General features: G+C 41.3%; 1 protein-coding gene across 16 annotated transcripts in view; it reads right to left on the minus strand.

Moving 5' to 3' along the window:
• Positions 1-360: 360 nt before the first annotated feature.
• The window catches only part of CRACD (capping protein inhibiting regulator of actin dynamics), a 129,816-nt gene continuing 113,420 nt past the window's right edge, over positions 361-16,756 (minus strand). For all 16 annotated transcript variants that reach the window (XM_080591129.1, XM_080591128.1, XM_080591126.1 and 13 more), the window contains 6 exons: positions 16,065-16,133; positions 14,592-14,774; positions 9,538-12,631; positions 7,651-7,841; positions 6,459-6,624; positions 361-3,574 (listed from right to left, as the gene is read on the minus strand). In XM_080591129.1, coding sequence (XP_080447255.1) covers positions 3,414-3,574; positions 6,459-6,624; positions 7,651-7,841; positions 9,538-12,631; positions 14,592-14,774; positions 16,065-16,133 — 3,864 coding nt within the window. In that variant the 3' untranslated portion in view covers positions 361-3,413. The remainder of the gene's footprint in view (positions 3,575-6,458; positions 6,625-7,650; positions 7,842-9,537; positions 12,632-14,591; positions 14,775-16,064; positions 16,134-16,756) is intronic.

Genomic DNA, 16,756 nt, shown 5'->3' on the forward strand with positions numbered 1-16,756 from the left:
TGGTTGTCCTTAACCCCTTAAAAAGAATTAGTGCCAGTAATGCAGATTGAGTATTTACAGACAAAAGTACACTTAAACTCTGAGTGTCTTCCTGATTACGAGTCATCTAAAAGAACTCTTGTGGAAGCTATTATTTCCTTCTCATGAGCCATCTACTTTAAATTCTAACAGCCTGAGTTAACTTAGCCTCCTCAAATTCTAATTTACTTTTTACTTCATCATGTCTTGTTCCTCTATGTTATTGTTAACAGAAATGCATAGGCAAGACACTTGTGGCACTACAAGGTCTATTATAAAGCAAACCTGAACTACAGAGATACCAAAAGAAGACACAGAATTGATATACCCTTGCTTAGATAATTTTGACTGGGTTATAGTTTAATAAGAATTAAAATGACATAAGTATAATAAACAATTGCACTTTAAAACATTTGAAAAATTAAAAAAGTACACAACAAATACCCCACAATTATACATCTTATAGTTTTTATACATTACTATATGAACATAGAGGTTAATCATATATAACCTTGTCAGAAGAAATGGTATTTCATGTGTTTAAGTTACAAAAAGTTGAGACAATATACTACATAGTGGTTTGTTCGGTTCTTAAAACATTTTTTTCTGTCTTAAAGTCAGTAGTAATGTTTTGGTGGTTTGTTGTTTTTTTGTGTTTTTTTTTTTTTCTTCTTACAGATTTCCAACACTTTATCAGTAATGGTTGCAACAAAGATAAGCAAAGTAACACTTCACTTCATTGGTATTTAGTGCAAATTTTTGTTAATTTAACATGAAATGTCACTGTTAAACATGTACACTTTAGAAATGTTTCCACCAAGTACTGTACAGAATACAGTTTCCATTATTACACTAGATACCTTTATGGTTGAAAACAACTTCTGCTTTGAAGCTTTAGATTAAGACCATCCTTAATGAAAGCTCTATTCTATGTGCTAGAAGTGTATTGTATTGGAAAATTGCATCATCACGTCATGCACAATAGCACCTAATTATGCTATGCTTTTTCGAATACTTTAATCCTGATTTACTTCACCTTCTCTGTATTTCTGCCTGGATCCCTGTCCCAAGAAATAATCGTGAAGATGGGTTTCAGGCAGTTTAGTTCTTGTAATTACAAGTAGTGCAGGCTTATAAACTCAGAAAAAAAAGTGTAAATCGAACTTAAGCAGCACTAATTCATGGTGCTTGCAGAGCAAAACCAGTTATGGGCCCAATTCTTTCTCAGATAAGCTTGCAGAGATTTTTACTTTGAAGACGTTAAGTATTTTTTTCCAAATATTTGAGAACAACATTGCCCCATCTTTGTACAAAACATTTAAAATACTTATATTAAGAGAAAAAAAAGTTACTTTAGAGATTTTGGTTTTAAATATAAAACAGTAAAACTGATGGCTTAAAAGAGACCCAAGAAAAAAACGTCCTGCTGCTGCACAGCTACTCAATCTAATGCATCCTTTGTGTTTGTGCTGTTGTAACCATGATACTGAACCTTTGTTTTTGCTTTGATAGGAAATAGAGTATTCAGTAATGACTTTTGTGGACAAGCCCTTTTTGATTTTTGGAATGGGAGGCTATGGCAGGTTTCACTCTGTTTTCTGCATAATTTAAAGTGCTGCTACTCATGCTGCATACAGCAGTTTGGCTAAAATACTTCCATGAAATGTCTGTGAATCTATAATGATGCAACTTATCTCATGAAAATATCGTCCTTTAAAATGTTTTAGGCTTAAAGGTTCCTTTGAGCCTTATCATTACAAAGAGATGTTCAAATTTAAAGACTTCCCTTTAAAAACAACTTGGGGGTGTTACAATTATATTTACTAGGATGACTGTAAAAATGTAGACACAGATATTTCTGTGGGATAGTAAGGATAGTAAAATTATGGGCTTTTCCCATTTTCGTAATAGGGTGGGAATGAACACTTCTATTTTAGGTACAAAGAAGTAACAAAGAATCTGCCACAACAGATACCCGAGATGGGGGGGTAAGTAAGCACTTACTTGGGAGAGGTACAAAAACACTTTCTGAAGTCTGCTGGCTGTGTTGGTCAAAGTATGGTAAGTTATCTGAACCACCTAAAGCTGCACATGAAGTAAAATCAGGAAGAATGCAGAGTTAAAACTGTAGAGATACCACTGACTGAGCTTTCAGTTTTCAGTTAAATTCAGTCATAAAATCTTATTCGTGTGGGAACTTGATGAGACTAATTCTGTAAGTACAGGAGCACAGGAATAGTTCTACGTACTTCAGTCCCAGATGATTGATTTCAAGTTTTAATCTGCAATCACTGTCTGTATGCATCTTAAACATGGCCAAGCACACAAACAGTGCTGCGCTAAACGACCTGAATAAACACTGCCTCTGGCTTACAGAGTCATCCAGGTTGGAAAAGACCCTCCAGGTCACCAAGTCCAACCACCAACCTGACCTACCAAGTCCTACCATTAAACCGTGTCCCTTCGTGCCATGTCCACACATCTCTTAAATACCTCCAGGGATGAGGACTCCATCAGAGCCCTGGGCAGCCCGTTCCAGTGCTTGACTACCCTCTCTGTGAAGAAGTTCTTCCTAATGACCAATCTAAACCTCCCCTGGCACAACAGAGACTGTTTCCTTATATACTATCATTTGTCACCTGAGGAAAAAGACCAACACCTTCCTTACTGCGGCCTCCGTTCAGGTAGTTGTAAAAAATAGAGGCTTCTTTCTGAAAACTTTCTGACTTCTGTTTAACTAGTAATTTTTATGAAGTTGGATAAATTGTTTGTTTTTTTTTTTCCTAGGAGTGAGAGAATATAGACATAATATGTTAATGCTATGATGAAAGAAATTACCTCAGCATTTGGATGGTCCTTCTTATTTATCATTTGCAGGTGGAAAGATGTCTCCCAAAGTTCATTAGGTAAGAAGCTTCCAAATAGCAGGTAGAACTGACAGTTCATACAGTTTAACACTTAAGAAAATTTAGGAATAAGAGAAGGGAACATGCATCTTGCATAAATTTTCAACAATGGAGTGTTGAAAAGCTTTTCTGAGATCTCCACTTAACAGTAGAGATCTAAAATCGCAGAACCAAATACTCAGAGAATTTAAGGAGCTTCTTAAGTTCTGCCCCTTATGATGATACTGGCTAAAATTGACATCCAGTATCTGAGCATTCCTGAATTTTTGAGAGAGGCTGGCTCTGAAATTTGCATGTGACCTCATTTAGCTATTTGTCAAAGCAATGGAATATGTGACTTGAGTACACTTTACAGTGAGCTAGAGCAAAATGGTATCAGTTCAGTTTTCAGTTCTTCAATACATGCATTTTCAGTTTTGTCATGTGTAAAAAGCTGAATAAATAAAAAGAAAGCAATTAATAGGCAGCAATAAGACGTAATGTTATAGTTTACTTTATGATCTGTGGACAGTCACTCCAGGCTTTTGCTTTCCTTTTGGCTAACGCAAGCCAGGCTGGTTCTGTTGACACAGGGTTAGCATCAGGCGTGGAGAATCTCTTGGCCACCTCTTTTGCCAGCGGGTTTGATGGAACAGAATCGGAAATCTCCACTGTTTTTGACAGAGTGGGGAGAGAGAGACAAAACAAACATTACTTACACCCAGTATTTTGTCACAGTTACAGAGATTTCTTTTCTATGGAAGATGTTCTGTTTTAACACAGTACTTTCCAACCCTCTAAATCATACTATTTACTAACTTATTAGTCTCTTATCCATTTCTTTTTAAGCCAAAAAGCTTTTTTGTTAAATGTATTTAGTACAAATTACTTGAAGTTGTGTTTCACTTCTAGGTTTTGAATGCTTTAAAAAGCCTTAAAATTTCATGCACGGCAAAAATTTTTTTTTTCTTTTTAGTGATGTATTTAATGATGTATTTTTAACTAACTAGTAAATGAACAGTAGCAGCAGCTACTATTGTAGACAGACACTTTGAAAAGCTAATAATTTTAAAGGTTATGGTAATTTATGCTATTTTAATGGCTATACCCTCTTAACAGTTCCTGTTGCACAAGATTTATGTGCAAGTCGGAAACACACCAACTTTTTCAAAAAAAAATTTAAAGGTCCTTAGAGGAGATCTCAGCAAACTTATTCTAAACATGTTCTAGCCTGGTCTTCTGTTTTAAATGCTCTCCTAATTGTGGGAAACCTAAATCAATGCTATCATCCATAGTAAAGAAACACTGGCTTACATTATACTGTGCTGTTGATAATGGCTACCTGACTCCAAGTGTCACTGTTTCCTTTAGAGCCAACAGTTATGCTTTCACGTTAACATAATTGGCGATTCCTCTTGAATTTCCTCATGAAATTCATATCCTAGTGCAGACAGACCTTCCAAGGCTAATTTTTTGTTCCTGGTCTTTCTTTAATCTAATTTTGGATCATCTATTGTGCTAGAGTTTTTGTGCTAGAGCTGACAACATATTACAGTATAACATACCTCAGCACTGCATCTTTCCAGGTAGGGCTGCAGTACAGCCCTGTGACAGCTTGTGGGAGGAATGCTGTAAAGCTTTTCCAGCTGCCTGCCTCCAAAGCCAGTTTGGGTGCTGGAAGCAAGCTAACAGGTAACTTGAAAGTTTGGGGCAATCTGTGTAAGATGTTGCAAACAAAAGAAGTTCTCAGGCATATCTGCATGGGCACACAGCTGCGCTGTGGACATGCTGCATCTAAGCCAACTGAATACAGGTTTGCCTGGTGCCCCTTCATGTTCTGCGTAGAACAGTCTGTGACATGGGATGGCGCTGCTTTAGCCTTTACTGTTACGAAGCTAAGGTCGCTGTAATACCTCACTGCTTTCATAGTTACATTCCATAATTCTTGGCTCGGAAAGGGATACTGAATAGACGCAGCTGATACGCATGTATTTAGAGTCAGATAATCATCCAGGTTGGAAAAGACCTCTGATCTCATCTGGCCCAACCTTTAACCTAATACTAAAGTCCACCATTAAACCATGCTACTAAGTTCCAAATCTACATGTTTCTTGAAGACTTTGAGAGATGGTGACTCAACCACTTCCCTGGGCAGCTTATTCCAATCCTGCACAACCCTTTCAGTAAAGAAATTTCTCCCAGTATCCAATCTAAACCTCCCCTGGTGCAACTTGAGGCCATTTTCCCCTGTCACTTGGTGCTTGGGAGAAAAGCCTGATCCCCACCTTGCTATAGCCTCCTTTAAGGTAATTGCACTGCGTGATAAGGTCTCCCCTGAGCCTCTTTTTCACAAGGCTAAACAAGCCCAGTTCCCGCAGCTGTTCCTCACAGGACTTGTGTTCCAGGCCCTTCACCAGCTTTGTAGCCCTTCTCTGGACACGCTCTAGGGCCTCGATGTCCTTCTGGTAGTGAGTGGCCCAAAACTGAACACAGCACTCAAGGTGCGGCCTCACCAGAGCTGTGTACAGAGGGGCAAGCACTTCCCTGGTAGTGCTGGCCATGCTATTTCTGATACAAGCCAGCACACTGTTGGCCTTTTTGGCCAACAAGCATCTTTACAAGCATTGTTGATGCTTGGCCAACAAGCATCAACACTTTACTTTCAAAACAGTCTAGCCTGTAAAATGGTTACTTCATTATTTATCCATACTCTTCTTCAAAACCTTTTGCCCGTAACTAATGTTGGCTAGAGAAATATTACACAAACCTCAAATTTAAACAGTCACCCCAAATGCCATGACCTTTGAGGAAGCATTTATTTTCATGTTTCTGCCTTCTGAATATGTAATGTATGAATATTATTTATGAATATTCATTTTATCCAAGTGACAAGTCCAGTAGTGGGTTCTGGTTCCAACTGTCTAAACTAGATACTAGACTGGGAGGGAGAAATCCTAAATTCAAAGTGATAGGCTACCTTCAATTTAATGTAATTATTTTTTTGTGGTTTTGAATGGAACAAATCCTCATTCCAAATATTCTGGGGAGAGAATTTCTCCTCTCCAAAGAGGGAGGTGTGAGGACATAACATGCCCTATTTCCCACACAGGTACATCTTGTAGGCTTTCAGCGCCATTGCTGCTCTGTGCTGACCCTCAACCTAAAGCAAATCAGCACTGCAGTTGCAATTTGCAGTAAACCAAATGCCCTTAAATTCAGTAGACTTGTTCAAAAAATACTTGTTGGATATGGCTTGGGGAGACAGCCTAATTTGTTTTTAGTTTTTAACTTGAACTGGGGCAATTATGAACAGACATAGTTCTGCAACTTTAATGATCTGGGGAACCTAGCAAAAACTGATTAAAATGATGTACTTCCAGCATAACGGCCAGCACATGAGACTGGGCCAAGGTGTATTGCTCCTGCTGAAAGCAAATGCATTCTTAATTCTAGGGGTAATATGAGAGAGAGAAAATCATTCAGTTTCTCAAAAACATGCAATACCATTTCTAAAAGTGCATTATTCTCAGAGGAAATGAGAATCTCTCACTGTACCTGTCACAGAAGTTGGAAGGGTATTAGACTTTTTCAGCTGCTCCCTTCTTTCTAGTCTTGACACAGCAGTCTCAATTTTCTTCTCCCCTTCTTGAGGCGTAGATTTCTGCAGTGTGCTTGTTTTGCTGCTGCTGCTTTTGTTATCTGACTGATTACTCACAGCCGCCTAGAACAGAGAAGAAAAATTGGTAAATGAGGACCAGCCTGTCCTGTAGTGGCTACCAGTAAGAGGTAGCACACTTGATGCTTTTGTTCATCACCTGTCCCTTCCTTAACCTTCCTTTTGGGCAAAGAATCTCAACACTCCAATTCTTCTAAAACTTAGAGTTCGTAAAGCTTGTAAAAGAAGACAGCAAAATTAAATTCATCATTTCAGTCAAAATTTTGGGCAGTTTGACCCAGCCCAACCTGTTACACACAGTACAGAAGAGTGTGCATCTGTGGGCAGCTTCACACCCACTGCTTTCTTCCACCAGTTACGTATGTCTCTATATATCTGTCCATCAGAAATTTGGGTCCCATAACAAACATCAAAATAGGCTTCATTATTCACACAGCTTCCCTTTTTACCATCTGTGGTACCTATATACAGCATCGCTGCTTGGATAGCGTCACTGCTGTACTGTAAGGGGAAATGGTTTTCTTGCTAATAGAAAAATACCTACTCAGAGAACAGGAGAGATGCAATACTTGAATTCATTGCCTGCTTTAAGTGTTTGAATGTTTTGTATTAGTCTATTTCTTTCACTCATCTACGTTTTATCCTAATAGTACATGCTATGATAAAAATAAATTCAAGTTTACTAATATTCACCTATATTCACCTGTTAATGAATCTTCCGGCTGTTATATCCCGAGCACTGATGTTCTCTCAAGCTCTGAAGGACAGATGTTCCATACAACTTTTCTGTTGCACCACCTGCACAGGGGTCATGCTTATGATTGCTATTAACTACCCTCTGATATTAAGGCATCAGATTTTGTCCTTAAAATTGTCACACTATTGCACATTATTTCCTTCTGGAGATTTGCAAAATGGAACCCTGGACTTTCAGACTACTTTTTACTCACCTTTATCTTGGCTTTTATGATGTCTTACAGACCAACCACAACAAGAAAAGGAATCCCTTCCACAAAATAAAACTAGCCAGTAGTTGCAATGATCACATCAGTATTTCTAAGGATTACTTACATTTTCTTTAGCCAGCTTCTCTGCTTGCTTTGCTTCTCTGGCTTGTCTCCTCTCTTCCCTAGTAGCTTGCTGTTCACGAAATCCCTTTTGCTTTTGTAGCGCCAATGTAATCCAAAGTGGTTGTGAAGTTTCAACTTTTTCCATCAATTTAGAGCCATCTAAAGAGTGCCTGCTCTGGAGGACTGGTTTTTCTGTAAGAAACCATGAAAAGAATTGGTTGAGTAATGCACATCCCTTGCTCAAGCAAATCAGTACAACTTACCTGCTGTGTCAAACTCCAGAGCTAAGCTTATTGACTTCTGTGCCACGCGCAGATCTTCATGAACTGTATGTCAAAACCTGAAACAGTTTTAATGCCTCAAGAATAAGACCCAATTCAGCGCTCTCATACAGCTATACAAATTTATCTTTTTGTTGTTGTTAAAAAGCCTGTCCCCTAGAATTCTAGCCTAATTTACTACATATACTCCCCCACTACCTAGGAGACATTTGAGTGAAAGTGATACATATTCAATGATTGTTTGCACCTTTGATGAAAGGAAAGGGGTTCAGCCACTAGATACTGCAGTTTCCTGGTCTTCCAGCCACATTTAAGGGAGCAGTGTCCAAACTTCAGCTAAAAAAGGGTGCTGAAAATTAATTATAACTGCAGCCCCTCTTAAAAAGTGTTGTTTTTTTTTTTAAATTGCCACTTGAGCATTGGTTGTTTTCTCATTCAGTGCAGTGATTCAAGAGCAATAAAGGGTGGATGTAACCTTCTCTAATGGTTGATGCCTTTGGCTACTCCCAGAAAGAAATCAGACTTTATTTGAGCAGTTATTTGAAAAGTCTCATTGGAGCTAGCAACCAAAACACCTATAATCTGATCTTACATACCTTTAAATATCTGTACTGATGTTTGCAAGTAGTATTTGAGGCTAAAAGCATCTCTGACAACAAGCTAGAGATTTTCTGCATCTTGAACAACATTGGGGCTTGCAGCCAGCGTAGAGCTGTGAGAGGCAGGGAGCAGCTCTGTGGGTGTAAAGGTTCCTGCAGAGCACAGAAACCTTCAGAGGCACCAGTCCCTGTTCTCCCAAGGTGGCAGCCATGCCTCCAACTATTTCCATAAATCCTCATTTAAAAATGAAAGAAAAAAGGGTATTCGTGCTCACAGACTGTAAAAATATGTAGTGGTTCCACTGAGATATGGCTTTAGAAGTGTCTTGATGCTTACAAAAACTAAGTATGAAAAAAAAAAGGGATTTCCCAAATAAATGCTGAATTCTTGCCTTGCTCTTTGAGTGCCCTTATGCTGACAGGGGACTTTTTCCATTTGTACAGAACGCTATTTCAGGACACAGGCACTTTCAGCCTTCCTCTGAAGAGTCACTATGACTACTGAGGTTGCTTGTACTACTGCAGAGTGCTTCTGAAATGCAGGCTTGTGTGCCCACGTATAGGTAGGTAGAGAATTTGCCCAAGACAGGCACTATAAGAGCAACTGCATCTTATTTTCTTTGTAAGCTAGATACTGTTCCCCTAAAAATATACCCAATATGACATAAATTATAACAATGACTCCCTCTGCTCCAATGATGCCATTACACATGGAACACGAAGTCCATCGTTTGACTAACTCAGAAAACACACACACTTCAGTTACCTCCTAGAAAGTAATTTACTTAAGCAGGTCATACTGGTCACGTTGATTTTGTGTGTATCTAAATCAAACTGTGGGGATGGAAAGTCTCACTCAGACAACCCTAAGCAAAGTAGCGGCACTCCATAATTAATGTGCCAATAATGTGTACAATTATAGCTTAAGACCTGTTTTCTTCCTCTGGACTTCAGTATCTCGTTTTGGAAATGCAGACAATAGTTAAATGAGTTTTTCAAAGTACATACCTTTCTTCAACGGCTCAGGCTTTTTGTCATTCTTTTCTCTCCAGGGAATACTTAGAGATGGGAAAAATGACTTCTTTTCTCTGATTTCTTCCTCTTCATTTTTGTTCTCACTCAGTGCTGTGGGGGGCACCGCTCTGTCTTCCCTTCTCCAGCTACTGTCCGATTCAGCTTTAACAAACCTCTGCCCCAGCGTATCAGCCAGGTTCGAGCGGTTCATTTTCGAGAGAGGAGACGACGGCGGCGTCTGGCTGGCAGGCTTTGGAGCTAGCGCAGGCTTCTGCGGGGCCAGTGATTTGCATGCTGGTTTCTCGTGAGGAGGTAAAGTGCCCTGGCTGAGGGCTGGCAGTGGTGTGCCCGCTGGCTGTGAAAGCTCTACCACGGTAACTGCAGAGCCTTTGGAGTCTTTTAAATGCCCACGGACATTGGCTCTTCCCATGCCAGGGGACGTGCTCTCTTGTGGAGCAAAAACAGTGGGTTCTTTTTCACCTTCTGTCGTAAGCAGAGGGTCAGGCACACCATCAAAACTGTCTCCTGCACTGTATCTTTTCTTCTTCCTTTGCTCTGCCTGTTGATCATAATGGAAACGTAAGGAATAGTTTGTCCTCCGTAACTTTATCCCAAAAGGAGAAACATTTTCTTCTCCGTTTGGTGCTGGTTTATCACTTCTTTTGGTGCTGTTACCCTGCTGATTTTCCAGTGCACCTGGAGGTTCTGATTGGGGTAATTCTTTACCCGGAGGATGAGGAAAGCTTGGAACAAGGAAAGATGGAAGATCTTTTGCAAATTTACAGCCTTCCGTGTTGTCTGTAATTTCACTGCGGGTTTCCAGTTTCTCTTTAGCCGTTTCAGCTAAGCTGTCCTTAAAAGTGGGTGCCACCTCCCCAGCCAGGTCAGCAGGTGAGCCAGTGGTTCTTCCCACAGCCACTGTTTCACTGCCTTTCGCTGCACTCACGTTCTCAGTGTCCAAATTGGCTTTTGAAGCTTCTGAAAACTTCTGCCATGCTGGTGTTATCGAGAACTTGGCATTTGCAGATAGGGTTTTCCTCAAGTTACCATGGGGAGCACCTCGCCCTCGGGGCGTCCAGTCATCGCTGTGCCTGCAGCCACTTACTCTGTCTTTCTCGTTGTATTTGCTGTTTTCTTTGTTCTTTAGGATTCTGGAGCGGATAGAGGCCCACTCAGCTAGCGTGGCTTGGTCCAGTGTCTCTTGTGCGTATTTCATTTTACTGTTGGTGGGTTTGGTACCTGCCTTTTTTTCCTGGGCCTTCTCTGGTGAAGGAATATCCACGTTTTTTCTCTCTTCTGTTAAGCCCAGTAATGACTTACAAGCCGTGTCCTTTATCTGGTTCAGGTTAACTGCTGTGCCACACAGCTGCGCTCCAGTAACCAAAATAGCTGTGTGGGGCACACACACAGATGAGGGCAGTGTGTGGGAGCCCTTGCTGGAGGTGTGCACCCTGCAGTCTTTGAGGGAAGGGGAAGAGAGTCCTGCTCCCTTGACAGGCATGACTGGACTCAAATTTACTTTCTGAAATATGATCTGTTTATCTCCAGAAGACACCTGGAATGTGAAGGGTCTGGATGCAGTTTGTCTTTCATCTACCTCCTGCCACTTGAGTTCTTCCCCTATTCGCTTTTGTTCCTGAGCATCAACATCTCTCTTCAGCTTCTGGGCTAGGATTTCTTCTGCTGTTTTATTCCCTTTTTCTGTCTGCTTGAGTTTTGGGGGTCTTGGTCTTTCTTGGAGCTTGTCCTCCACTGGATGCCTGTCAGCCCCTCCAGAACGCAGCTGATCCTTGTCCTGTTGCTGCTCCAAGGATTTTTCTTGTTGCTTTTGCTGAAGATCTTTTCCTTCCGGTTCTGTCTTCTGCTCTTGCAGCTTGCTCCACTCTTTTTCATTTTGTTCCTTTTGTTGCTTCAGTTCATCTTGTTGCATAATATCTGTACTTTCCAAGTGCATTTGTTTTGTGAGCTTATGTTTTCTCTGCTCTTCCCGCTTCTGTTTCTTCTCCAGTAATTGCTGGGGTTGTTCCTCCTCTGTCTTTTCTCCTTTCTCCTTCAAGAGCTGCCTTTGTTCCTCCTGTTTCTTCTGTTGCTTGAGACTCTCAAGTTCCTTCTCCTGCTTCAGTTTTATTTCACCTTCTTGAAGTTCTTTCTCCTCTAGCTCTTGTCTCTGTTTTTCTTCCTTCTTTTGTTCCTTGAGTTCTTTTTGTTCCTCCAGCTGATTTCTTTCCTCTTCCTCTTGACGCTGTTTTTCAGTCTCATGTTGCCTTTGTTCTTCCAGCTCTAGCCTCTTCTGCTCCTCTAGCTCTCGTCTCTGTTGCTCCTTCAGCTCCTTGTGCCTCTGCTCTTCCCATTCCTGGTGCTCCTGCTCCTCTAGCTCTTGCCTCTTCTGCTCCTCCAACTGCTGGCATCTCTGTTCCTCCTGTTCCTGGAACTTCTGCTGCTCTAGCTCTTGGCTCTGCTCCTCCTCTTCCTGGTGCTTCCGTTCCTCCAGCTCTCGTCTCTTTTGCTCCTCCTGTTCCTGGTGTTTGTGCTCCTCCAGCTCCTGTCTCTGTTGCTCATCCCATTCCCTGTGCTTCTGTTCCTCCAGCTCCTGTCTCTCTTGCTCGTCCCATTCCCTGTGCTTCTGCTGCTCCACCTCTTGTCTCTGTTGCTCTTCCAACTCCTTCTGCCTCTGCTCCTCCAGCTCTTGCCTCTTTTCTGCCTCCAGCAGTCTTCTCTCTTCTTCCTGGCATGCTTGCTCTTCTGTTTTCAAAGATGTCTCTCCTTCAAGGAGATTCTGCCCACTCTCCTCTTCACAGTCCCTCCTCTCCTGCTCTTTCTGCATCTGCTCACGCTCTTGGCACCTTTGTTCTTCCATTTCTCTTTGTTCTTCCATTTCCACAATCTGCCTTATCCTTTCGGCCTCAAGGATCCCCCAGTGATCTTCAATTCTTTTCTGCTCTGCCAGTGGAAGCTGCTTTGGCTCATCTCTGTTCTGGATTAGCTTGTCTGCTGTGAAGTGGCCGTTATAACCGGGGTATCTGTCTGCATACAGCTCAGTTTCTAGATCCTCTGGCTCAAATTCTGTTATCGTTAAACTTTGTGATCCCTGAAATGGGGAGACAAGCATGGAGTTATTAATATTGCCTACTGGCTTGTTATTTACAGTGAAAAAACTATCACTTGCAAATGCAAAATTACTTTTTTTCTTTAAAAACAATGATTCACATCCACAGCCAACACACACCAATTTATGGTTACCATCATCATATAATCCATGCCTCTCACCTGCACAGATGATAGCCTTTATAAGAAAGAAAACATCCCAACAGTAATAACAGTATAATGCTAAATATTCAGTCACCCCTTGGTGTACATGAGTTAATCCAGACTAAGACTTGGCATTTCAAATTTACAGTAGCCTGAGGAATAGGGAGAATGCGTTTTGTATCCCTCTTTTGTTACTTAGAGCTCCATTCTAAAAGCTTGAAATAATTAGCACCAGCCTAAGGGCAGTTGTTTTGCTGGCTTTTTCGTAGCAAATCTGCATGTTAGCTGAGACAGAAGCTGTTACCCGCCTGAAAGAGCTCTGCAGTGCAATCCAGGAAAGAGCACTGCTCAGGGAAACAATCTGGTTACTTTTCACAAATCCTGAACTGGAATACCTTCACAGTCAGCCGAGCCTCTAGCTCTACTGCTGGGCCACTGACAAAACCTAGAGCTCCCTCGCAAAGCCGCGCTGTCCAGCACGTGCCAACTGCTGCCTATTTCTGTGCGCTGCCCCTCGGCGCTGGCAGGTAGGTGCAATGCCTGCAGCACACCGAGGGCAGATCTGCACAGCCTGCTCCTTGTCTCTGCAGTGACGTGGTCTGAAGACGAGCTGCGCCCGAACAGTGCTGCCCAGCACTTCCCATGAGGAAAAGAGCACAGTTAATGCCCTGTCCAGCTATCGCTTGTCTGGTCATCATTTGGCTCCAGTTAAACAAAACCACTCTGCATAAACAAAAGGCTTAAGTTTAATTTCTCATTGCAAGAGTGACATTGAAGTACAATGGTGTGGAAGTGGGCTCTCCTGTATGCTGTATTACTTCAACAGTCCCATTTACAAACGCTGGTAAGATGTCAAGATAAAAGCCATGCAGTAAGCATATGGACCTAGGATTTGATAATTCACTTTAAAAGCTGTTGAAAGAGCTCTGTTACTCAAGTCTTGTTCTTTCATGTAAGACAATGATATCACCGCTCTCAGAATCCACGCCATTTTAAGAAAAGCTGTTTTTTTCCCCCCAATTTATACTACCTGATCACTTGTACAAGAGCAGCATTACCAGTGGCAGATATTCTTCAGACCATTGACTTTTTTTAAAAAAAACTAGAATAGCAAGAATCAGAAAGCTCTAGCTGGAATACCTCAGATTTAAGTAGCATTTGCTTCAACTACATATATTAGCTATATCTAACGTATTAGCTAGCATCCAGGTCTGCGGCCCCCAGCACAAGAAGGACAAGGACCTGTTGGAGCGGGTCCAGAGGAGGGCCATGAGGATGATCAGAGGGCTGGAGGACCTCTCCTGTGAAGACAGGCTGAGAGAGCTGGGGATGTTCAAATTCTTCACTCAGAGGGTGGTGAGGCACTGGCACAGGTTGCCCAGAGAAACTGCGGATGGCCCATCCCTGGCAGTGTTCAAGGCTAGGCTGGATGGGGCTTTGGGAAACCTGATCTAGTGGGTGGCATCCCTGCCCATGGCAGGGGGTTGGAACTGGATGGTCTTTAAGGTCCTTTCCACCCCAAGCCATTCTATGATTCTGTGATTAAAACTTTTTTGCATCGTCTGTCCAGCGTAGGTTTCATCTTTAGGTCTTTATCTTGATTTCAAAACAAAACAAGCATCCATTTTGTTTTGCCCTGGAGACACAAGATTTGTCCAAGCTTCAGTATCTACCTCTAATGGTATTAATTACATGTTGAGGCAGTCTTCTGTCTATTGCTACTCCTGGTGCACTCATTTGTGGTTACACAGCTTAACAAGTACCCCCTCCCTCTCATTATTTCACCAGTGGTTCAATACCTTTGTTAATCTCTTGTGCTTTCTTGACATCCTCTGCTTTTTTGGCTTTACTGACAGCTTGTGTTTAGCTGCACTGTTGTCTAGACGAGCAACAGCCTGGGGAACTGCATCCAGATTGATTGTTTCAATCGTGCCAGAACAGGAAAATTGTCTTTTTGGCCGCGATGGTCTGACTGGAGTGACCTGTTCGTATCACAAACACAAGAAGTTTTTATTAAACTATTTGTTCCATTTAAAAATATTCATACAACAAACAAACAAAAATACGCAAAAACAACAACAGCAGAACAAAAACCAATCCCCACAAAACTTTGCAGTTTTGAATTCAAAGCAATTATTAATTCATAACTAGTTTATAAACTAATTAGTTTATTTCAAACCCTGTTTTTCCACTACAGAAATTATGAACTTCACCCAGCTGTAACATTTTCCTTTTCCCAGTATCACACATTTTCATACTTCTAATTTAAAAATTACTTGGAATGTTCTAATTTTTTTTTCACAGTTTAGTTCCGTGCAGAAGCTGTTGGAAATGGGAGGGGCAGAGGCAGAGTTTTCAGCAACATCCCTCGGAACATTTTAAAGTTTGCTTAATGAAAAATAGGTGCATCTTTAAATCATTTAGATGATAGACTTTAGGCAAGAGTAAATCAGAATGACTTATCTAAGCATTAGAACAGAACAGCTACAGAGCCGTACTGTTTGCGTGGGAGACGACTGAGATATTGGGTCTCAGACCAGCCCAGTGCCTCCAGAAAAGCTTCCTGCCACAGCCATGGGGAGTTGTCCAAGCTAGCACCAAAGCACAGGAAAAAAAAATAAAAAATAAATACTGTCTTTGGTGCTTTTCCTCTTGCATTTCAAATATTTAGGTTCAGAAACTGCAAATACAAACAAAGTGATTTAGTGAAACAACTTGTGTGAATAAACAGAGTGGAGCTGTATGTCTAGACCTGTGAGAGTGCCTGTAATCACAGCCTCTCCTGTAAATCACTGACCCATCATCCTGAGTCTGGTATTTGGCTCAACCCCAGTGGAAAAAGAAGACATAAGAAGGGAGAAAACATCTATAAGGAAAGAATCCCATACATTGTTTTCCAGACAGCTCTGCAATCTTCCAAGGTTAAACACATGCTAATGAGGGAACCAATTACTTAAGAACTGATGGAACATTTTGCATACACTTATTGAATTACACGTAGACATAACAAAGTAGTAGAAGTACTTAGGAAAATTGTGTCTCTGTGATTAATGCATCAATGCAGGAATGCTGCAGGACTGGCAGAGACTGAGTTCTGCCATCAACTCTCACTGTAGAAACAGATTTCTCAATCTCAGTGAGTGCTTATTTACAAAGTCTTGGACGATAATGAAACAAAGAAATGTGTATTAAAGCAAAAACTGACTGACAGGCTTCTAGTAACTAAAACCAGCAAGTAATTCAGTGCAATCTGAGTATAAAAGTTTTGGTACCTTTTCTTCCACTTCATGTCCTGCTCCGGGCAAATTCATTGTTCTCAACAGATCTGGAACGTCAGTTGACTAGAAAACAAGAAGATTACCAGAGCTAGATAGTAAAACATAAAGGATCTAATAAATATGGGTAGAAGGACTTGTGAAATCAGGCAAGTTACAGTAGTCATTTATTTTTTCATTTCGTGTCGCTGCAGGATTGATAGATAAACAATTCTGATTTCTAAATACTAAAATTTTCTCTTTGTTGCTCCTTCAATCACCACTGTCTGTAAGAAGCAGTCGAGCACAGCTTTGCAGGATTTCAGGCAGCTCATACTACCTTTATTTTCTCCTGAGCTAGGCCTAACCACAGCTAAGAACCTGGTCCCTACCCAGTGAGGCATTGCCTCTGCTGCAACAAGTTGCAACCCAAGGCTCCCGACGGCTCCTCTTCTCACAAAGCACGTCAGCCCCGCTGCGATCTGAGCCTATCGGTCACTAGGACTCCTTAGCTACTGTCCCCCTTGAAGCCATCTCCCAAAGGGAATTTTAAGGCACAGGGGCTGAAGCAGCATTCATCGCATCCAGAAACATTTCTTTACTTCTTATATCACAGTATTAGTTCATAACCTGGTGGATGCTGGCATCCTGTTACACCAGGTGCACATGAAAAAGTACAGCCTTCCCTTCTAAACAGGTTATTAGCACAA

The sequence above is a fragment of the Anser brachyrhynchus genome (genome assembly GCF_964034855.1).
Source record: "Anser brachyrhynchus genome assembly, chromosome: 4".
NCBI lineage: Eukaryota > Metazoa > Chordata > Aves > Anseriformes > Anatidae > Anser > Anser brachyrhynchus.